Raw genomic sequence first — 24,188 nt, 5'->3', positions numbered from 1 at the left:
ATGGAACAGATCCCCTTGAGTTCCATCACAGGGCACCCACAGGATGGCCGAGGGTTCAGAGAAAGCCAGTGTGGATTTCAATGCCTGCATGGAATGGTCTGGATGAGGGGATTGTGTCCAAGATCAGCAAATTTGCAGATGACACCAAACTGGGTGTGAGTGTGGATCTGCTGGAGGGTAGGAGGGCTCTGCAGCGGGCCCTGGACAGGCTGGATCCAGGGCCCAAATCCAACAAGGTGAGGTTGAACAAGTCCAAGTGCCAGGTCCTGCACTTTGGCCACAACAACCCCTGCAGCACTACAGGCTGGGGACAGAGTGGCTGGAGAGCAGCCAGGCAGAAAGGGACCTGCAGGGACTGATGGACAGCAGGCTGGGCATGAGGCAGCAGTGTGCCCAGTTGGGCAAGAAGGCCAATGGCTCCTGGCCTGGATGAGGAATGGTGTGGCCAGCAGGTGCAGGGCTTCTGTGCCAGCACTGATCTGCCCCCAGCTCTGCACACAGACATTTATGCTGCAGCTCCAGAGAAAACAAAAGGGGATCTCCGGTGAAAACTTTGCTGGGAGATCCTTTAGTTCATTGAAAGCCACTGGAGCACAGCTCCTCACTGACACAGTTTGGGGCCACAGCAAGAGACAAAACTAAGAAATGGCACAAACAAGGGTTCTATTTTGTGAACAAGATTAATGGACTAAAACAAAGGGAAAAAACACTCACAACCAAAAAGAAAAAGAATTTTTACAGATTACTCATATTACAATGACTTGCAGAAAATGGCAAGAAGTTTAATGTTTCTGAAACTGTCCAGTCACCAGTGTCCACACCGCCGCCTTGAGCTCCTGGTTCCTCAGGCTGTAAATGAGGGGGTTCAGGGCTGGAGGCACCACCGAGTACAGAACTGACACTGCCAGATCCAAGGCTGGGGAAGAGACCGAAAGTGGTTTCATGTAAGCAAAACCTGCAGTGCTGAGGAACAGGGAGACCACGGCCAGGTGAGGGAGGCAGGTGGAAAAGGCTTTGTGCCGTCCCTGCACAGAGGGAATCCTCAACACAGCCCTGAGGATCTGCACATAGGAGAAAACAATGAACAGAAAACAACCAAAGGCTAAACTGACAGCAAGCAATGAAATCCCAATTTTTCTGAAGGTGGAGTGTGAGAAGGAGAGCTTGAGGATGTGTGGAATTTCACAGAAGAACTGGCCCAGGACATTCCCATGGCACAGGGGCAGGGAAAATGTATTGGCTGTGTGCAGCAGAGCAGTGAGAAAGCCACTGGCCCAGGCAGCTGCTGCCATGTGGGCACAAGCTCTGCTGCCCAGGAGGGTCCCATAGTGCAGGGGTTTGCAGATGGACACGTAGTGGTCATAACACATGACGGTCAGGAGGGAAAACTCTGCTGTGATAAAGAAAAGAAAGAAGAAAACCTGAGCAGCACCTCCTGAGTAGGAGATGTCCCTGGTGTCCCAGAGAGAATTGTGCATGGCTTTGGGGACAGTGGTGCAGATGGAGCCCAGGTCGCTGAGGGCCAGGTTGAGCAGGAAGAAGAACATGGGCGTGTGCAGGTGGTGGCCGCAGGCTACGGCGCTGATGATGAGGCTGTTGGCCAGGAGGGCAGCCAGGGAGATGCCCAGCAAGAGGCAGAAGTGCAGGAGCTGCAGCTGCCGCGTGTCTGCCAATGCCAGCAGGAGGAAGTGGCTGATGGAGCTGCTGTTGGACATTTGCTGCCTCTGGACATTGGAACCTTTTGAAGAAGGAATGACAGTGATAATTGAGGGGAGATTTGTCTCAGAAAAGTCAAAGCCCTTTCTCATAGACCCTTTCCACCCACACGGACAGGGCGAGAGCACCTCGCCCTGTCCATGTCTCAGAGATCTTCCTTCACTTTTGTTGCTGGAGACCTGATTGCTGCTGGCCAATGTTGTGTGAGGAGCTGGACCTTGACCTGCAGGACAGCTGAGAGTCAGCCCTGATCCCAAGTCAGTGCAGGGCAACAGTGAGAGCAGGGGCCAGTCCTGCTGTTTGGACTTGGATAAAGAATGTTACCCTAAAGCAGAAGAGCTGCCTGGGTGAAGGGATGGGGATAACAGAAGGCAGAATGAAAAATTCTGCTGCACCACGGGAGAACAGAGAGTCCAGGGAGGCAGAAGGATTGTCTAAGTCTTAGTGTGCACTGAGGGGACCTGCTCTGTCCCTCTCTCCTATTCCAGCTGCCCTGCACTTGCAACTTTCTGAGATCCACTCCTGCGTTAGCCTGGACAGCCAGGAGACACTGCTGAGAGCAGAGGATCCCTGGCACACAAAGTGGCTCCTGCCTTTCCCAGAGTCAGGACAGTGGGCTCATTTCCAGCCTCCCAGGCTGCCCTGCCCAGAGCTCCCCGAGCACAGGGAGCTAGGACACCCCATTGCTGTGCTCAGCCTGCACAGGAGGAGCCCAAGGGCTGGGCCTGGCCCTGCAGCTGGAACTGCCATTGCAGAGAGCCCCTCAGCAATGCCAGCAGCACCTGGGCAAGGCAAGGAGAGAGAGCCGGGCCTGAGGAAAAGCCTTTCCCTGGCCTGCCCTGCCCGGCCCCTGCCAGGCAGCAGCAGGGCAGGACAGTGGCCCTCAGGGCCTGGTCAGCAAGGATTGGGCACAGGGCCGCAGAGATGCCCTTCATCTCTGGGGCTGCTCTGCTGGCCCAGGAGGGACTGAGGGCCCTGAGCCCCCGGGCCAATGGCTGTGCTGGCTGCGAGGGGACATAAGGGCTGTGCTGCTCAGGGCAGTGTGTGCCCTGCAGGGCAGGCCCGCAGGTGCCACATCTGCCCTGCAGCAGGGCTTCCCTCAGCACTGCCTCCCTCTCTCCCTGCCCACGGCTCTGCTGCTGGAGCTGTCCCAGCCCCAGCTGCTCCTGTGGCCCTGGCCTCCTTCCCTGCCAGAGCTGCCAGAGCCCAGCCCAGCCCCTGGGCCAGCCCTGCCCTGCAGCTGCTGGGCCCTGCAGGGATTAAAGAACAGCTCCCCCAGCCTGGGCACCATGGAAAGGTTATGCTGCATGGATCTTGAGGCTGGGCAGGTGCAGGCAATTGCTGAGGGCTCCAGGAATCCTCACTGTGATGGTTTAGGAGCCTCAGCCCCTGCTGTGCCCTGCACAGCTGAGTTTCCATTGCCACCAAGCTGAGCTCGGGAAAAGTGGGAGCACAGGTTCAGCAAAGCAGAGACCCAAGCAGGAAACCCCAGCCCTGAATGAGTTCATGAAAATTCCCCTCAGAAATGAGCTGGGCATGAGCTGGAGCTCTGAGCAGCCCTGGCTGCAGCCCCAGCTTCACCCCCTGCAGCCGTCCCTGGCAGCAGGAGCCGTCCTGCCCTCTCCCTGTGATGGTGCCCAGGGCAGCCCTGCTCTGCAGCACATCCTCCTCCTCCTGCTCCTGTGCCACAGAGAAACTGGGAGAGTCCTCCTGACACATCCCCCAGGCTGTGGGGTGTGCTGGCTTCAGGAGATCCCTCCCGGAGCACAGGGGACATTGCCCTGCACCCACACACTCACCATGCACAGGGCTGTGAAAATGTTTCCCCAGCTGAAGTCTCAGCTCAATGTCTTCCAAATCCTGGTTTCCTTCAGCCTGTCTCTGCCTGGCTCCTGTCCCCTCAGTGCCTGCAGGCAGAGCCCTCAGCCCTGCTGGGCTGGGAGAGGAGCAGGTCCTGGGAAGAGCTGTTCCTTTAAAGCTCAGCAGCACAGACACAGCGCAAGGACCTTAATGAGCCTCTTGGGGATTTGGTGTTGTTTACATCAGACTCAGTCCATGAGAGTGTCTTCAAAAAACTTCTCAAGAACTCAAAATTAAATTTAGACTCCAAAGTTTCTTCAAGTTTTAATGGGTCCCACTGAAGTACACAACTCAGAAAGTGTCCCCAAATTCCAGTTAGAGAACACTGGAGGCAGTGATAACAGCTGGAGACAAACAAGGCCAAGGTGTCTCTGGTGCTGAGCAAACCTGGATGTGTTTCAGGAATGCAAAGGGCTAAGGCCTGAGCCCCAGCCCCTGGCCAGGCAGATCCTGTCCCTCCCTCCTTGCTCAGGGCTCTTCCCGGGATGGGCACTGGCATGTGGGGATGTGCAATGGCAAGGGCAGGAGCACAGGGCAGCCCCTGCCAGGCTGCTGAGCAGGGACAAGGAGGCAATGAGGCCCCAGCCCTGCAAGGGTCACTTGTCTCCTGCTCCTGCCTCAGGCTCAGGGCCAGCAGCCATGGCCAAAGTGAACCCAAGTTGGCTCTGGCAGGGCTGTCTTCCAGCTGCTGCCCATCCCTGTGCCCTGCGCAGCCCAGGCTTTCCTACGGTGTCCCTGCCCTGTGCCTCTGTCCCTGCAGGCTGTCGGCATCCCCCGGCTGCCCCACCTGACTGGGCCCTTCCTTTGCTGCCAGCTCTGCCTTCTGCCTGCCTCTGCCTGCCCACACAAAGCCTTGGGCTGACCCAGACTCCTTCTGGAGGATGTATTGCACAACAGCCCGTCCCTGCAAGGGAAATTCCTTTGTCCTTGTGTCCAGTCCAGATCTCCCCAGTGGCATTTTACATTAATTTTTTCCTTTTTTCTCCTGGTTTACTATTATGTTAAAAGGATCCACCATCTCCGAAAGCGCCCTTCAGTCCCTCCCAGGGATCTCCTCTGCTGTCCTCAGTCCCCACTCCACTGAGCACAGAGCTCCTCTGTCCCTGTACAGTGCTCATGTGCCTGAGGCCATAGGTACCTGGACAAGAAGGACAGTTCTTTTCTACAGGAAGGAACCCCCAGAGCCCCAGGATTTTGAAGGCAGATCAGAGGCAGTCACCAGAGGCCAAGGCAAGCCAGACCTGTCTGTCCTTGCAGCTTTTGTTTGAAAGCTACCTTTGGATATTTGGGGAGTTTTGAGAGGTGGAATTCAATTTAAGCCCGGATTGCTTGGAACAGAATGGCAGTTCTTCTCCACAGGAAGGAAAGGGCAGAGCCCCAGTGTTTCAAAGGCTGATTAGAGGCAGCCCCAAGGAGGCCAAGGACAGCCATACCTGTTTGTCTTGGCAGCTTTTGTTTGGGAGCAGTCCTTGGGTAGATGAACTTTGGGAGGCCAAATCCCAGTTTTGTCCATGGGCACCTGGACAAGAAGGACAGTTCTTTTCCATAGGAAGGAAAGTACAGAGCCCCAGTGTTTCACAGGCAGATGAGAGCTGGCCCTCAGGAAGCCAAGGGAACCTAGACAGTCTTGGCAGCTTTTGTCTGGGAGCTATCCTAGGAAATAAAGAATTTTGGAGGCGGATTCCCAATTTTGGCTATGGACACCTGCACTTGAAAGATGATTTTTCCATGGAAAGGCAAGCTTGGCCCCCCATTATTTTTAAGGCAGATGAGAGGTAGCCCCCAAGATATCAAGGTGTCACAGTGGTCACAAGGGTTGCAGGATGAAGAGAGAGGCGAGAATGTTGACCTCATGTTCAGAAGACTTGATTTAGTATTTTATGATATATATTACATTATGACTATACTAAAAAGAAATAGAAGGAAAAATTCTCAGAAGGCTGGCTAAGCTAAGAATAGAAAAGGAATGAATAACAAAGGGCTGTGTCTCAGCAGAGAGCAAGACCCAGCTCTGCCATAAGTGGTCAGTAAATCTAAACATCTAAAGGAGGCTAATCACGGATCCACGTGTTGCATTCCACAGCAGCAGATAACCATTGTTTACACTTTGTTGCTGAAACTTCTCAGCTTCAGCAGGAAAAATCCTAATGAAAGGATTTTAATGAAAAGATGTCTGTGACATCAAGGTCGCCCAGAGCTGTCTGTTCTAGCAGGTTTCATAGAGGAATCATGCTTCAATATAATTGAATTTGGATGTAGAATCCCACTTTCAGCCATGAATGCCTGGAGGAGTGGGAGAGTTCTTTCCCACAGGAAGGAAAGCACAGAACTCCAGGGTTTTAGGGGCAGATGAGAAGCAACCTTCAACATGCCAAGTTCAGCTGGACCAGTCAAGCCAAGCCAACCAGAACTTTTCCATGTTCTTGGATCCTTGGGGCCCTGCAGCATCACAATCGCCCCGTGGTTCCATGAGGGCCTGTAGTATCACAACAGATCTTTGTTTCCCCAAGTCCAGTGATATCACAGTGGTCTCTCTGGGTCCCCTTTGGTACAATGGCCCCTTGCTTCCATGAGGCCTTGCAGTGTCAAAATGGTTTCCTTGGTTCCATGGTGTTGGGGAAGATGATACAGGAACGACTTATAAATATTATTGTCTGGTAAAAGAATATAGAAACTATAAGAGAGATCGATATGAAAGCAGGCTTTGAGATACCTTAGTTACTAAAAAACTGGAAACAATAAGTGTGGCCAGACTGAAGGTAATCCCCTTTTGATGAAACAATACCCTCTGCTTGCAGTCAGGTCCAAGGGTAAGAGCAGACCCTTCCAGCTTGGCAGAATGGGCCCAAAGAGGAGTATTTAGGGTTTAAAATGTAACACAGTATGGTAATGTAATGATTCTTATAGGCTGTATGTAAGCGCTATAGGATTTGTATATTGTACTAGATTGGTTAGTGAGAAATAGAATATTCAACACAGAAGATTTATTGTATTGTAACGGGAACCGCACTCTCTTATGCTTTTCCTTTCTTACCCTTTTACTCTCTTACCCTCTCACTCTATCTACCCCTTGGGCCTGCTCTGAGCTGTGGCTGGCAGCTCCAAGTAGGGCCTAGGCACGCAGACCCTCTGCAATAAACTGCAAGTTCCCTGACCTGGCTTCAGAAATCTTTTGTCTCCATCTGTCCCGACTGTCCTACTCCCCAACACTCCGAGACCATGGGACTGTGTGGAGTACCACAATGGCCCCATTGGGAGCTGCAGCTGCTGCTATGCGCTTGCAGGGGCTGAGGCCGTGGGGTAGTGCCCAGATCAGCCTGGCCTGAGCAGGGCTCAGGGGACCGTGGGGCTGCCCCCCGGCCCAGCACAGGAGGTGGAGTTCCCCGGCTGTGGGAGGCTCGTTCCTCCGTGGCTCTCCTCCATGACCAGCCCCGGCTGAGGGCGAATGCTCAGCACTCCTTCTGCAGGGAGGTGGCCCTTGCCCGGCTCCTAGGGCCGTGGCAAACGAGAGCCGGGACGCCCTGAGCAGCCCTGACCGGAGGTGACAGGGGAAGGGAAGGGACACAATCCCTCCAGGAGGGGCAGGTTCCCATCCCGCCCCCTGGGCACCGCGGGATCTGCAGCACTTGGGGACACCGTGGTGAGGGATGGGTACAGGGGTGGGCACAGGGGTGGGCACAGGAGTGGGCACAGGGGGGCTCTGCTGAGTGTCTGCATCCAGGTGAGACCCCCACAGCACCCCCGAAGGTTTGGGGGGCCGGGACCGTGCAGGGCTCTGTCCCCAGGAGAGAAGTGCAGCCCCGGCACCCGGGGGACGGTGACACGGTCCCGGCCCTGGGGCTGCTGGGGTCACCCGGGGGATGGTGACTCAGGCACGGGCATGGGCACAGCACTGGGGCTGCCACGGACACCTGGGGGGACGGTGACACGGGCACGGACACAGCCCTGGGGCTGCCGCGGGCACCTGCGGGGCAGGCAGGTCTGGGGGCTCCCAGGGGTCCCCACCCTGCTGAGCCCAACGGCCGCTCCACAGCTGCTCTCGGGCTGGGATTCCAAGTGGCGCCAGCTCTGCCAGGATCAGGATGGACACTCGTGGCTGTCGGGGGTGGCACAGAGGTTCTGCAGCCTGTGGGAGCTGCTGGGAACCTCCGGCACTGGGGGCTGCATGAACAGGAGCCCAAATGTGCCTGGAGGCCACCTGTCCCCCCTGCCCCAAAGTGACACCGGGGGATGTCCCAGAGAGGGGACAGTGACCTCAGGGAACAGCTGTGGTGTCACAGAGGGGCTGTGTCATTGAGGCACCACTCTGTCTGTGATGAGAGAGGCACAGAGCAGCTGTGATGCCAGCAAGAGGCTGTGTGACATCACAGAATGGGTTGAGTGAGGTCACAGAGTGAGCAGTGACATCACAGAGTAGGTTATGACATCACAGAGTAGGTTCTGTGGGGTCATTGATCAGGTAAGACAAAATAGAAGGGACTGTGTGACATCACAAAGCCAGCTGTGACATCAGAGCGCAAGCTTTGACATCACAGGACAGATTTGTGACATCACAGGGTGGGCTGTGACATCACAGGGTAAGTTGGGACATTAAAGAGCAGGCTGTGACATCCCAGGGGAGATTCTGACATCATAGAGGGTGGCAGAGTGACATCACAGAGTGGGCCATGACATCAGGGAGTGGGATGTGACATCACAGTGAAGCTGTGTGACATCACAAAGCAGGCTGACATCAGCTGTGACTCCCAGAGCAGGATATGACATCACAGAGAAGGCTGTGATATCACAGGAGGGCTGTGTGAGGTCACGGGGTTGGTCACTCTGCCTTAGCCCCCCTCACAGTTTCCCCCCAGAGGTTCAATGTGTCCATGCCGAGCAGAGTCCCTATCCCCTGGTATCCCCCTGGTCCACATGGAGCTGCAGCCTCCCCCAAGGATGTTCCACAAGATCAACCCCAAAACCTGACACAGGGACAGGGGGCTGGGCTGTATTACCGCGCCTGAGTGGGCGCTGCTGGTGAGAGAGAGACTGTGAATCTTGTTTCTTGATCAGAAGGCTTATTTATTATGATATTATATATAATACATTATTACTATACTAAATAGAATATAGAGAGAGGTTTGCAGAGCAGCTAGACTAGCTAAGAAAAGAATAGAAAGAATCCATAACAAAGTTGTGGCCAAGGACTCAGTCCCCTAGCTGACACTGGTGATTGGCCCTTAATTATAAACATAGGAAATGAGCCAATCAAGGTGTCCTTGTTGCATTCCACAGCAGCTGATAATAATTGTTTACCTTCTCTTCGGAGGCCTCTGGCCTCCCGAAGACGCAGAAATCTGAAAGAAAGGATTTCTGTGGAGAAATGTCTGCAACATCTCACCTTTCTAAATTGTATAAAATAAAAGAAAAATGCTGATGTGGAATGAACAGGAAATTCCTTCACCTATAAAATATAGAATACTAATAATTCACTACAACAATCCTACAATATAAGAAAATTGCAAGAAACAATGCAAAGAGAATTCAAGTCTATGCAGCTGAGTTTCAGGAACAGTCCAAGAGCTGAAGTTGTTTCCCTTGGAATACCTGAGAGTCCTTTTGGTCCTGAAACAGACTTCTGCAAAAGAGTTCCATCAATAGTTATCAAAAACCATTGACAGTCTTAATACAATTTTAAACAATTTAAAACAATTTGTACAGTTTTGAAATGTCCTTTCTGGCCTTTCAGTGCTTCAGAGCTGCTGCCTGCTATTTTCAATCTTTTTTATTTAATTTTAATTTTTTTTTTTTTTTTTTTTTGATCGAAAACAAAAGAGCAGCAGCCAGGCAGAGGAGTGCCAGAGAAGGAAAGGCCCTGGGGGCCCTGGCCCATGCTGGACCAGGAACCCCAAAACTGGCTCACAAAGGGGGACCAGGACCGGTAGGAAAAACCAGAATCCCCAAAAACACAAGGAGGCCAAGTGATGGCCCTGGCCCAGGAACCATCTGAGCCCAACGTCCCAGGCCAAACCCATAAGGAAGGCTCTGCATATCCACAGGCCTGAACCCTGCTGCCAGCACAATGGCAGCACGGGTAGTCAGATGCTTCCTTTCCCCAAAACCACTGAGGCATGCCAGCAACCGGGAAATAGAAGCATTCCCCAGAAATCCCATCTGGGGTCTGGAAATGTTTGTTTCCCACAGCAAACCAGTTATGGTCTCCTCCAACTGTGCCCTCTCCCTCTGCAATGCATCGGGTTTGTCTCTCATCCGCCCCGTGGCATCATCCCCATCCCCTCCGGGCTGGGGATCAGAGGCAGAACTCTCTGGATGCACCTGCCCCCCATGCCACTAGGGCACAAGAGAGGCGGCGGCCTCCATGGGACAATCCCCGAAAAACCACCCCCCAAACCGCCGAGAATGCTGATCTTAAAAACAGGCAGCTGGACTGCCGCAACAGTCAGCTGGCGGGCAGCCCCCGCTCCACGGAAGGAGAGACCCCCCGCCAGGGGGACCCCTGCTTTGCACACATCATGCTGGGGAGCCGTATTCCATGGCGTATCCCAGCCTTTCCATGATCCCCCACTGCAGGAGAATCTCTGCTTTCCTGTAAGATCTCCAGTGCAGAGCTGGTTCCCACCACCCCCTTGTGCCAGCTGAATTTCCTGCTGACAGAATTAGTCACTTCTGCATCTGGTTTGTCCAGTTGGACAGAGCACAGTCACTGTCTAAAAATACATTGTGTGGCTTAGAGTAGCCAGTCCGGGATGGTCCGAGCTAGAACAAGCAGCCGGTTCCAGGGCAGTCTCTGATGCCCACACGGAGGGCAGAGCCTCCGACAACGGCAGAGCCACTGGGATGGCCAGTGGAAGCAGCGAGGGGGGAGCCGGAACTGGGGAGGGAACCGTGCTGATCATGGGATATGCCGCGGGCTGCTCCGAGGGTCCCGCAGGTTCAGCGCGGTTTTCTGCCACTGACTCTGGGGTCCGCTGCGGAGGCGCAGTCGCAGTCTCCGTCGCAGCGCAAACAGGCAGCAGCGGAGCCGGGAGAAGCGGCGGAGCGTCGCTGTTGCTTAGCAACAGGTCAATCGCCGAAAGTGCTGTCTCTTCTGCCTTCTCCGACACAGGCTCTGGCGGGGGCAGGGAGGCCGGTGAAACCGCGGGCGGGACCTCCTGGAGTGACGGCTCTGGCAGGGCCGTGGAGGAAACCTCAGAGACCGGTGCCGCCTCCATGTCTGAAGGCGGAGTCTGAGAGGCCGGCTGTGGCTTGAGCAGCCACTCCCATCTCCCCGGAGAGAGAGAAGGGGGGAAGGAGAAAACTCCATCTGAGCATGATCCGGAGCAAGAGTAAAAAAACTTCTTCGCGCCGCGAAGTTTCAGCCCCCCCCGCCGCGAAGCAGGGGGGGGGAAAAAGCCCAAATTCATCACCCACGGGGTCTTCTGACAAGGGCGGTGGAAACGGAGCCTGGCTATAACAATTAGAGATCCATTGAAAACAAGCTGCTCTGCGCTTCAGGACTGGGAAAAGCTTTATAAATACTGGGTAGATGGAAGGCAACACGCGCCCTGACTGTAGACGCGCTGGATAATCGAGTCCATGCACTCCCAGACAAAAGAATCTAAAGCGTACAGGACATCAGTAAAGAACCCAAAAAGCTTAGCCCATCGAAAGAATTCATAGATATCTGTTTCTGACAAAAGGAAACCGTCTTCCCTGCACCAATGTTTCCAGAGGGCCATGAATTTCTTCTCTGAAGGAGTAAAACGAACCACGTACTTCAAAGTGTATCTCCCCCATATAAACAGCCATAATTTTATCGCAGTTGAACCCTCAGGGATAGAAAAGTGAACAGTACCTTTTTCAAAAGTCCAGCTTGCTCTGGCCAGCTCTGCAGGTATGCTGCTCTTGTCTACCATGTTTCCTGAAGGTTTTTCAGAAGAAGGTTCTGTTGTGGTCAGCCTTGGCTGTGAACTCTGTCCAAATCAGGATCTTCAGTTCTTCAGCTCCTGGCTTGAATCCACTTCTGTGGTCACTTCAAAGCAACCATCAAATGCTACACATACAGGATTTTTACTCAGTGCAGCAATTTGCTCCTCTGGTCTTATTAGATTAATTTTTGCTCTTACACAAGGGGTTACCGCGCCTGAGTGGGCACTGCTGGTGAGAGAGAGACTGTGAATCTTGTTTCTTGATCAGAAGGCTTATTTATTATGATATTATATATAATACATTGTTATTATACTAAATCGAATATAGAGAGAGGTTTGCAGAGCAGCTAGACTAGCTAAGAAAAGAATAGAAAGAATCTATAACAAAGTTGTGGCCAAGGAATAAGTCCCCTAGCTTGCACTGGTGATTGGCCCTTAATTATAAACATAGGAAATGAGCCAATCAAGGTGTCCCTGTTGCATTCCACAGCAGCTGATAATAATTGTTTGCCTTCTCTTCGGAGGCCTCTGGCCTCCTGAAGATGCAGAAATCTGAAAGAAAGGATTTCTGTGGAGAAATGTCTGTGAAAGGGCTGTGTGACCAGGACATCAAGGACGTGGATTATCCAGGTCACTGTAGCCTGGATTGGGTTGGCCAGGTCAGGAAAGATGTCTGGCAGCTGGAGCAGGGTCTGGGAAGGGCCTCCAAGGTGGGGCTGGAGCCCTTGGGCTGTGAGCAGAGGCTGAGGGAGCTGGGCTGGTCCAGCCTGGAGCAGGGAAGGCTGAGGGGCTCCTCATGCCAGCCTGGCAGTGCCAGCGAGGAGGGGATGGAGAACACAGAGCCAGGCTCTTCACAGGGGGCCTGGGGGAGACAAAAGCCAATGGGTGGAAGGGAAAAGAGGGGAGATCAGCCAGGGCATGAGGAGATGAAATGAGTCAGGCTGGTTTCAGCATTTCCTCAACACTAAAAGCAGCCTGACTTCCCTTCTCCATCCACCACTGAGAGCTTTGCAAATCAGGAATTGTTCAGGCTGTTTTATCCCCACTTCCAGACGAGGATCCTGATACAACAACTTAACTCTATTTATATCTATCACAGAACCATATTTTTCTAAAATTAATTTTAGTATGGAAATCACTTGTGTATGGTGGACATGTCAGACACTGCTGGGACATTGCATATGGCTCAGGGAAGAGCATGGTCGTTATTGAATTATATCCTGTTCAACCAGAGTCTCTTCACCATGAAGAGAAACTTCCTGTGCCTCTGAGTCTGATGAGTTCCTGACCCCCAAAGGACACAAACCTGGTGAGTTCTGGTTCCCACTCCAGTGGTGGCACCTGCACCTCCCTCCGTCCCCAGAGCAGAGAGTCCCTGGCAATGCAGGGATGAAGGAAACAGGACAGGCTGTGGGGATCAGGAGCAGGGCACAGCCATGGATTTGGGGTGGTTGTGAGCCCAGGGCAGGATGTGGCCCTTGGCCTTGGTGAACCTCATCCCATTGTCCTGGGCCCATGGCTCCATCCTGTCCAGATGTATCTGCAGAGCTTCCTGCCCTCCAGCACAGCCACACTCCCACCCAGCTTGGGCTCACCTGGGAACTGGCTGAGGGTGCCCTCGATGGCCTCATCCAGATCAGCAATAAAGAGATTTCACTGACCTGAGCCCTGGGGACAGCCCTGGATGTGACTCCATTCCTCAGCTGCTCTGAGTGCCAGTGGTTGGATGGGGGAAATGGTGGGGTGAGGGTAGGGACAAAGTGTGACTGATTGTCAGCCATGAAGGGTCTTGATTTTCATATCTGTTCAGACTGCATGAGGAGGGGCTGGGGATCAATATCAACTGGGGATTGCTGATAGCATTTTAAAAAGGGGAAAAGAAAACTAAACAGGACAAAACTATTCTCTATTCATTGTTTTCAATGTCGTAGATTTACTTTGAATACAATTCTGGAATCTTTCTAATTAACCACCGAAGAATTCAAGACTTGAATTATTCCCATGGGCTTGTATTGTTTGGGTGTTTTGAACAAATGTTTATGAGCCTTTTTCACTGAATTTCTCAACTGAAGAGCTCAAGAAAGAAGAGGCCTCTGGAAAAGTAAATTTCATCACCAAACCTCCAAGGTGCTGAGGATCTATTCTGATCCGGGCAGGAATGAACAGAAATGGGCACAGTTTTGTGTCTGCCCCAGCTTTGGGAGTGGCCCTGGTCCTGGAGCAGGAGCAGCTCTTGAGGGCCCCAGGGCCGGGGCTCTTTTGCTGCCCTGGGCAGATGGGATGGCAGCAGGGGCTGCAGAGCTCTCAGCACCTCAGCCCAAGGGGAGCAGGGCAGCCAGGGAGCCTCCTTTGCCTTGGCCCAGCACCTTCCCCCATGGCTGGGGCTGAGTCCTGTGGCAGCTGCAGCTGCTGCTGTGCCCTTGCCAGGGGCTGAGGCCATGGGGCAGTGCCCAGAGCAGCCTGGCCTGAGCAGAGCTGTGGGGCCAGAGCCAGCTGGGCTGGGCTGGGCTGGGGAGAGGCCCTTGGTGCTGTCCAGAGCTCAGGGCAGCTGGCAGAGCTTGCAGGGAGCTGGGCTGGGCCCAGAGAGCCTGGCCCAGAAACCATCAGTGTCCATCTCAGCCTGGCTGAGTGTGCAGGGGCCAAGAAGAGCAGCCCAGGGTCTGTAAGTTCTCTGGGTGGGAGCTGAGCTTGTGAGCCCCAAGTCCCAGAGAGATGGGACAGATGGGAGCAGAGATAAATCATTTCTGCTACATTCTTTTGTTTGCCTGTACAGGAGACCTGGATCCATATATAGAGGAGGTGATTTGTGTCAGATAACACTGGTAGAGGGATAAGAATTATAATTTTTAGCTAAAAAAAATATTTCATGCATGATAGACCATGAGAAAAAAAAAGGAGACCCATGATCAGGAGATCATCTGAGTTTTTTCAGAGTAGGAGAGACTCATTGATATTCCAGAGGTCAAACCTGTTCAAATACTTTCCTCAGGCCTTCCTTGAGATGAGAGGTGACCACCAGAGGCCAAGGCCAGCCAGAGCTCTCTGTCCTGGCAGCTTTTGTGTGGGAGAACCCTTGCCAATAGGGAATTTTTCAGAGAGAGTATCAATTTTGGCCATGGGCACCTGGAAAGAAGGTTGGTGCTTTTCCATAGGAAGGAAAGCACAGAGCCACAGTGCTTCCAGAGCTGATAAGAGGTAGCCCTCAACATTCCAAGTTCAGCTGGACCTGTCCAGTGGCCCTGGGAGGCAAAACCAGCCAGACATGTTCCATGTCTTCTTGTTTCCATGAGGCCCTGCAGTGTCACAATGTTCTCCTTGCTTCTGCAGTGTCACAATGGCCTCGCGCTTCCATGAGGCCCTGCAGGGTCACAGTGGCCCTTTGGTTCCATGAGGCCCCACAGTGTCACAATGGTCTCCATGATTCCATGGAGTCTTGCAATTCCACAATGTTCTCCATGGATCCACAGTGCCCTGCAGGATCACAACGGCCCTTGGGTTCCACGAGGCCCTGAAATGCAGCAATGGCCTCTTGGTTCCACAAAGCCCTGCTGCTTCACACTGGGCCCTTGGGACGATGCGGCACAGCAGAGCCACAGGGCTGGCCTTGGTGCCACAAGGTCCCACAGTATCACAGTGGTCTCTGGTATTGATGATACCTATAATGTCACAACGGTCCCTTGGTTCCACAGGGTCCCCACACTGTCAACATGATCTCCGTTGGTTCCACAGGGTCCCCACACTGTCAACATGATCTCAACAGGAAGGAAATCGTGTTACCCCAGTGTTTTAGGGGTGATGAACTGCAGTTACCAGAGACAAAGGCCTCTGGACAGACGCACTGCCTGTCCTGGCAGCTTTGTCTGGGTGCAACACTTGGATATTCAGAATTTTGAATGTTGAATCCCAATTTCAGCCATTTCTGCCCAGAAGACGAGGCCAGTTCTTTTCCACAGGAAGGAAAGCACAGAGTCCCTGTGTTTGGAAGACAGGTGAGAGCTGGCCCTCAGGAGGCCAAGGCCAACGAGACCTGTCTGTAAGGGCAGCTTTTGTATAGGAGCAACTATTCGATATAGGACTTTTGGAGGTGGAATCCCAATTTCAGCCATGGGCACCTTGAGAAGGATGTTTCTTTTCCATAGGAAGGAAAGCACTGAGCCCCAGTGTTTAAAGGCAGGGGAGACCCAGCTCTCAGGAAGCCAAAGGCAGCCAGACTTGTTGGTAATGGCAGCTTTTGTCTGGGAGCAATCCCTGCATATTGGGAAGGTTGCAGGGGGAATCCCATTTTGGCCATGGATGCTTGAATGAGAATGGCAGTTCTTTTCCATTTGAAGGAAAGCCCAGAGCCCCAGGGTTTCAGGGATACATGAGAAGAGACCCTCGACATGCCAAGGGCAATGGGACCAGTCAGGCCAAGCCAACCAGACCTGTTCCCTGTTCCCTGGGATCCATGGGGCCCTGCAGTGTCACAGTAGTGGTGTCATATGGGGTCCCTGGTTCCATCAGGCCCAGATGTGTCACACTGGCCTCTTGTTTCCATGGGGCTCCACAGTGTCACAATGGTCCCTTGCTTCCATGAGGCCTTGCAGTGTCACAGGGGTCTCCTTGGTGCCACAGTGTCACAATGGCTCCTTGGTTCCATGGGGACTCACAGTATCAGATGGGTCTCCTTGGTTCTATGAGGCCCTGCACAGTCCCGTGATTCAATAAGGCCTCCAAGTGCCATCATGGCCTCCAGGATTCCATGAGGCCCCTCAATGTCACAGTGGACCTCTGGTTCCATGGGGTCCTCCACTGTTCCATGGATCCTTAGTTCCATGGGACCCTGCAGTGTCAAAGCGGACTCCTTGGTTCCACAGTGTGCCACAGTGTGACAATTGCCCCTTGGCCTGCCAAGACTCCAGAGTGTCAAAGTGGACCCTTTGATCCATGAGGCCTTGTAGTGTCACAATGGTCTCCATGATCCCATAAGGCCTTGTCGTGTCACAACAGACCATTGGTTTCACAGAGCCCCACGGCATCATTATGGTCCCCTTGGCTCCACAACGCTCTGAAATACCACAATGGCCCTTTTGTTTCACAAGTCCTCCAAGCGTAAAAATTGCCTCCATGGTTCCATGAGGCCTTGCTGTGTCATAATGGACTTCTGGTTCCATGAGCTCTCACACTGCCAGCAGCAGTCTCCTTGGTTCTGCAGTGTCACCATGGACCCTTTGTTCCATGAGGTTCCACAGTAAAACATGGTCACCTTGGTTCTGTGAGGTTCTGCAGTGTCACAATGGACCCATGGTTCCACCAGGCCTTGCTGTGTCACAATGGACCCCGGGTTCCAAGAGGTTTCTCAGGGTCAGAATGGTCTCCTTGGATCTGCAATATCACCATGGAGCATTGGGTCAATGTGGCCCCAATGTAACAAAATGGATTTTGGTTCGATGGAGTTCTGCTGTGTCATAATGGACCCTTTGTTCCTTGAGTTTGCAGTGTCACAGCTGACTCCTTGCTTCTATGAGGCCCCGCTGTCAGCAAATCACTTAAATATCAGAATAAGGCTCCTTAACACTCATTTGCTATTTCAGAGGGTATCATTTATTCAGGCATGAGGTCTAGGAGGCATAACCCTCAATCTCACATGGACATGTAATTCTACCAGTTGGCCCTGCCAGAGCCAACTTGGGCAGCACTTTGGCCATGGCTGCTGGGCCTGGGCCTGAGGCAGGAGCAGGAGACAAGTGACCCTTGCAGGCCTGGGGCCTCATTGCCTCCTTGTCCCTGCTCAGCAGCCTGGCAGGGGCCGCCCCATGCTCCTGCCCTTGCCATTGCACATCCCCACATGCCAGTGCCCATCCCAAGAAGAGCCCTGAGCAAGGAGGGAGGGACAGGATCTGCCTAGCCAGGGGCTGGGGCTCAGGCCTTGGCCCTTTGCATTCCTGAAACACATCCAGGTTTGCTCAGCACCAGAGAAACCTTTGCCTGGTTTGTCCCCAGCTGTCATCACTGCCTCCAGTGTTCTGCTCTAACTGGAACCTGGGGACACTTTCCAGTCGTGTCCCTCAGTGGAAGCCATTAAAACTTGAAGAAACTTTGGAGTCTACATTTAACTTTGAGTTTGTGAGAAGTTTTTTGAAGACATCTCAGGGACTGAGTCTGATGTAAACAACAGCAAAGCCCTGAGAGAGTTATTAAAATTTTCTAAGTCCGGTTATGGAGAAGGATTTCTAACACCTTGTAAAAAAACACACATTCCTATTTTAAAGGGTGTCTTTTATTAAATTTCTCTTTAGAGCAGAGGTGATTGCAGCATTCTGTGATTGATATTGACCCAGGGTCTCTCCTCAGCAGCTCTGGCCTGCTCACAGAAGCTGTGCCTGGAGCTCTGACCCAGTGTGGACAACCTTGCTCCACATTGCCCAGCCCCATCCTGTCTGTCCTCACTGCCCTGGGCCCTGCTGTGCTTTCAGAGCTGGCTGCACTCAGCCTAAGAGGGGTTTTCACTTTTTGGGGATTTTTTTGAAGCAATCTGAACTTCCTGAGTGTCCCCACTGCAAACAGACACACTGCTCAGGTGTGTGCCAGCCCCAGGTGCCACCAAAGGCACTGCAGAGCTGCCCTGGGCCAGCTGTGAGGGTGGATCATCAGCCCAAGCTGCACTGGGCCCCTGCAAGGGGCTGTGGCCATGGGCACTGCACTGACCCCACTGCTGGGTTTAGCTACCACGGCCACTGTGAGAAATGAAACTGTCCTTGGAAACACTGGGGAGGACTGGGACATACTGGGGACACTGGGAACGCTGTGGGAGACACTGGGACATACTGGGAGTGATACTGGGGAGGACTGGGACATACTGGGGAACCCTGTGAACGCTGTGGGAGAAACTGGGACATACTGGGAATGACACTGGGGAGGACTGGAAGAATGTTGAGGGGGAATCTGGGTGGATTGGGATGGACACTGAGGGTACACTGGGACATACTGGCAGGTACCAGGATATACTGAGAGTGATACTTAGGGATACTGGGGACACCGGGGACATTGTGGGGAAGGCTGGGGACACTGGTGCATCCTGTGCATGACATTGGGGGGAAACTGAAAGGGATAGGGAAGAAACTCAGGTGTATTGGGAGGGACTGGGCTGTACTGGGAGGGACTGGAGGGGTACTGGGGTTGTACTGGGTTCTACTTGGGTTGAGATGGGCTGTACTGGGATGGAGTGGAGGCTGGTGCATGGGCTGTTCCCGCCTCCTCCCCAAACCATTTGCCGAGGCTCCCTCCCATCACTTCCAGCAGCCTATCAGTGCCAGAAATCCGGGCCTGGGGGCGGTACCTCGATGGACGCCATCTTTTATTTTTGACTACAACTCCCATCATGCACCGTGGCCAAGTATAGCACCATTGCAGCCGGGACTACAAGCCCGTCAGGTCCCACGCTCCACAGAACCCCGGGATCCGCCCCCATCTGTTCCCTAAGTGTCTGCCAGACCCTCCAATATCCTTCAGTGCCCCCTCAGTGCCCATTCCGGACAAAAGCGTCCCCGGATCCCCTGAGTGCTCCCAACCCCACAGATGCCCGGTACAGTCACTTCTGGGAATTCATCTCCTCTCATCTCCCGCGGCCCCAGAGCCCCTCAGAACACAGTCCCGCGCCAAAAAATCCTGCCGTGTCCCGCGCTCTAAGGAGCCCGGTTGGAACACCCAGAGATCCTTGCAAGTGCTCCCGAACCATTTAAGTTCCCCCGAGGTCGTCAAGTCACGGCTTGGACACAAAAGAGTGCCCCAGGAGCCTTCCGGGACCCCCAAACATCGTGTTTGAAACACTTCCGGGACTACAGCTCCCATCATGCTCCGCGCCTCACCGAGAGCCACTGCATCTGCGCCTAGAACTCCCGTGATGCTCCGCGACCCCGTTTAACTCTTCGATACCCGTGCTTAAAATTCCTATCACCCCTTGCTCCCCTGAGCGCCCCGTTGGAGTCCCCCAATGACCCGCCCGGACCCCGAAGGGTGCCACATTCCCCTCCCTGACCTCCAGGGGCCCCCCTGGACACCCAAGTGCTGCCCCGCGCCCCGAACTGTCCTTCAGAATCTCTGAGTGCCCCTCCAAGTGCCCACCCGGCTCCCCCAAGTGTCCTCCAGACCCTCAAGTTCTCTCTGAATTCCCTCCCCAGACCCAAAACTGCCCCAATTGGGCCCCAGAAATGTCTCGAGGGACACCAAAGTGCTGCCCCTTGACCCTATTAGAGAAAAAGTTTATAAAAATGGTGCCAAAAGGACTACAAATATTATTAGTTACCATAAAGAGGAAGAAATAAATAGCCAATAAAGCTTAATTAATTAATGAACGGTATTGTATTTACTTTGAACTAATGAGAAATAATTTTTTTGTTTGCTAAAATTGTATTGATTTTTAAATATAAATATAAAAATTAGGTAGTAAAATATTGAATAATTCTATCATAATTAGAATAATATAAATATAATTTTGTTACTTAATTAAATTTTTTTTAAGAAGGAAAAATACTTTCATTTTTTTATGTGTTTTGAGATGTCAGTCCCTGGTGGGCCATGTCAGACATAGTGAGGTTTGAGGTGAGGAGCAGCTTGTCCAAACAGGGTCAGCCTGCAAGGGGCTCATTCTTCTCCCTGCCCAGACCTCCTAAGGAGACATTCAGCATCAAGATCACCTGGGAAATGCTTCTGTCCCTTCTTCTCTGAAATGAAAACAAAAAATCATATTCCGTTGACTGAAAAGAAAAATCATGATGTGCACTTTGTAATCTTCCTCCTGAAAGGAACTCCAAACTGACTCCAAGCACTGCACAAGCCCCGGAGACTCAAAAACAGTGGAAGGGAGACAAAGAGCTCCTGAGGGCTTTCTGTATTTTAATCAGCCCCACGCTGGATTTGGGGCTGGCTCCAGGAGCCTCAGGCACGCAGAGAAGGATGGAGAAGCTGCTCAAGGAGTCAGCAGCAAAACTCCAAGTGCCTTGGAGCATGGCTGGGCACCAGGGAGGGCAGGGAGTGCCAAAGACTGCCCAGGGCCTGGTGAGAGCAGATCCTTGAGGGCAGGATTGCAGGGAGCCCAAGGCTCTGAGCAGGGAACTGCAGTGCTGAGCAAGGCCTGGGCTGGCTGGGTTTTCTCTCCTTTCAAGAGTCTCTGGGTAGGCACTGTTGGTTTCAGGTCCATGGTCCCTGTGCTGCTCTTGGCCTGCTCTGGTTAGTGTGACAAAGGCAAAAAGCTCTGACCATGGTCCTGATGTTGTGTTATGTTTTCTCTGGTTAGAAGTGTTATTTTAATTCTTCATTTGCATGGTGGCTTGTTGTTCTAGGTGTTTTCATTAGGTCATTCTTTTCTGTTATGTCTTCTGGGATTTTCATATTTGGTTATTATCCGACACAGTCCTCTTCTTTATGGTGTTGGGTGGTTCAACATCTTAGATGGGAGTGGGAATGATAGTAAAAGATTCTAAAATCATAAAATTCAGGGAATTAGAAAGAAGCTAGACATAGTGGCGCCGTAGAAAAACGTTAAAAATAGACTCTGGAAATGTTAGGCTTTGTGTTTGCCAGATCATGTGAATTTGCACCTGTGTAAGCAGTATATGATAAAAGATATAATTGTTAGATGTGATGATTGTTTAGTAATTAAATACAATTATTGTATAATCATTAGAAGAATTCTGAGAAACTATGTTAGATGTTTGAGGGGGGGGGTCACGATGAGCCCATGCTTGGCTGAAATCTATGTATACAATAGAACAATATAAGTTTAATAATTAACATGAAAGTTATATGAGGATTGAATATAAAAACATGTTCATCCCAAATGCATGTTGGAGACAGATTTGGGTTTGTACCCCTGACACCCAGAGCTCTTCAATAAAAGCACCTGCATAGAATCATTCTCGTGATTATGCGCTTCTGAACGCTGACAGGAGCAGTGGGGGGAACACCTGAAAGTGAGGGGATTTGCATAATTATAAATCCTTTAACTAGCATTGGAACTTGACACAACTATTAAACATTCAAGAAACAATCTATAAATAACATTGGAACTTTATATTAACTCCTTTAACAATGAACTTTATATCAACTCCTTTAACAATTGATTCTCTACAATTTCCCCCTCTAATTGTTCAGTTGGGCTCAAGCCTGCATCATTTAGCAATTACTTCTTCTTGAAAGTACAATTTTTAATATTGATTGTAAATTTGCTTGGCATCTTCACATTCTTGATCATTCATTATCATGATTACTTTTACTTCTTTTTTATTAAGCTCTTTTGGTATCATTACACTTGCTTGTACAGCAGATGCTACAACTCGGATTATACAGGGGAGCATGCAAGGTAGGAGGATCAAGCCAGCAATTTCACATAAGATGAAAAAGGTTTTTTTTCCCCACCAGTTTCCTTTTAATGACCAGAAATTGTCCCACCAGCTGGTATCAAATGTAGGGGTCCACTCTTTTGTTCCAACATAAGCTAACTTCCAGATTTCCTTTGAGATATTTCTAATGACTTCACTGCAGTCATCTATTTCTAAGCAGCACTCAGAGGAGTTAAATTTTCCACATGTGCCTCCATCATCAGCTAATAAATAATCTACTGCTAGTCTGATTTGATACACTACAGTTCTAGTCTGGGGTAGTTGGTCATTTATGTGGTCTAAAGCTAGAGAGGCTCGGTTCGATACCATCTCGAGTACTGCCTGTAATCTCAGAATCCGATTTAACCCCGTATAAATTGGGGTCCGGTGTCCCCAGGACCCATCTTGAGCCCAGGTTGCCGGCCCATAAGTGCAAATTATTTCCTGGGTGTTCCATACTGTGTTTTTCTGTGTCTGTGTTCTTCCAATTTCAATTAAGTTTCTTTTTCGTCAGCTAGATTTGTTGAAATAATCGCATACTGGGACCCCTTGGTTCAATCCAGACTCTTTTGGGAGTAAGAAAAATGACGGTTTAATAATTCCGATAGGGCAAGTGCTGCTCCACTCCCCGGGTAATTCAGTGTAAGCCACATTCCTACATATCCAAAGCAGGTTTTCTGAAGCTTTCCAGGAAGCATCAATGAGAGTCATTGGAAATTCCCAGTATTTGGATATTTCCTCACTCCCCAGAATGAGTTTATTCCTTTTATTCCTTTATTTATTCCTTTATGTATTCCTTTATTTATTCCTTTATGTATTCCTTTATTTATTCCTTTATTTATTCCTTTTCCAGTACACTCCTGGAGTGTAGAACCTTCTCGGTAGATACACCCCGTTTCTTTCTTCCCAATGGATTTTCAGTGTTAAATTTATTATTTTCAAATATGATTATTAATATTATAATATATTATATATTAATATTATACTATATAATATATAATACATAATATATAGTACGATATATATTATATATAATATGTTATATATATAATATAATATAATATAATATAATATAATATAATATAATATAATATAATATAATATAATATAATATAATATAATATAATATAATATAATATAATATAAAATAGATTTTATATTGATTATAATTATTTTATATGTAATATGATATGAAAATATAATATTATTATGAAATTATTATTATAAAGAAATATTATTTTAAGAAATTAATATTACTTATTGTTTAATAATTAATATTTTAAAATAATATTAGTTTTTTTATAAAAATTAAACATAAATTAAAATGATATTATTAATTATTTAATAAATAATAATATTTACTTATCCAATAAATAAATAATAAATAGTACTTCCAGTATTTATTGGGTTCTCTAGCGACCTACCCAGCTACTGGATATTTTATTTTTAAATATCTCTTACAGGATATTTCTCCTTCTCGGGTTTTATAAATTTATACATTTTATACATTTTCCCTTTCCTAGATATACACTACTCTTCTCCAATTATTTTAGACTTTAATTCCTACCATTCTTTTCCTCTTTGTCCAATAGTTGGTACCTTTTTTTTTGTTTGTGTCCATTTTAAGATTTCTATTGGTCTTAAGCTGATCCCTTCCCAAGGCCAGACTTTGGCCATTTGTGTATTTCCACAGATCCAGCAATTAGTTAAATGTATCTCTTTCCTGATCTTTTCCACTAAATCTATGAACAAGTTTATCCCAGGAGATGTTTCTAGGTCTTCTTTCTCATTTACTGATGTTGTTACTTCTTTCTCTTTTATTAAGTCTGCTGTGCCTTTTTGATTGGACTTACGTTCAAAGCAAAGCCAAGCATCTCCTATAGGACACTCCCCAGGCTGTCCTTGCTGGTAAGTGGCTGTATTTTGTGAAATCCAATAAGTCTTCCCTTCCCCTAGACAGGTTGCTAACAGAGAGAGGTTGACACAGTTTAAGTTTAAATTTGTATGTACTCGTATTAAAGATCCGGTTTCTTCCCCTCTGTAAAGGGGGTAGTAACATTTAGCACATGGGCTCTTCTGACTTCCCAGCGTGATGTTAACCAGTAAGATCACTAAGAGCATTCCCAGGAGTCTGGTATGAGGCATTCCCCTAAACTCTACAACTACTGAGCTGCACCCAGTGATTGGAGTGGCTGTTTTTAGGCAGACTGTAGACTCACCCAGCCTTGCCTCCTGGTTATGCGTTTCTCCTACAGAAGAGCTCGTTGGTTTTAGTACAGAGTTTTTATTCTCTCAGTGTCAACACATTTGACTTTTCTTTACTAATTTATTTTTGCCCTGATGGATG

General features: G+C 50.2%; 1 protein-coding gene across 1 annotated transcript; it reads right to left on the bottom strand.

Annotated features, from left to right (window-relative positions):
- Positions 1–782: 782 nt before the first annotated feature.
- Positions 783–1,715, bottom strand: LOC134434700 (olfactory receptor 14J1-like). Its single transcript, XM_063183329.1, has one exon. The coding sequence runs from the start codon at positions 1,713–1,715 to the stop codon at positions 783–785; it is 933 nt and encodes a 310-aa protein (XP_063039399.1).
- Between the last annotated feature and the right edge of the window lie 22,473 nt (positions 1,716–24,188).

This window comes from Melospiza melodia, unplaced genomic scaffold (genome assembly GCF_035770615.1).
Source record: "Melospiza melodia melodia isolate bMelMel2 unplaced genomic scaffold, bMelMel2.pri scaffold_46, whole genome shotgun sequence".
NCBI lineage: Eukaryota > Metazoa > Chordata > Aves > Passeriformes > Passerellidae > Melospiza > Melospiza melodia.
This window is presented reverse-complemented; position numbering and strand designations above follow the sequence as displayed.

What these genes read in the sequence shown, in the direction of transcription:
- LOC134434700 (XM_063183329.1), bottom strand. Translation starts at nt 1,715, where the DNA reads ATGTCCAACAGCAGCTCCATCAGCCACTTCCTCCTGCTGGCATTGGCA.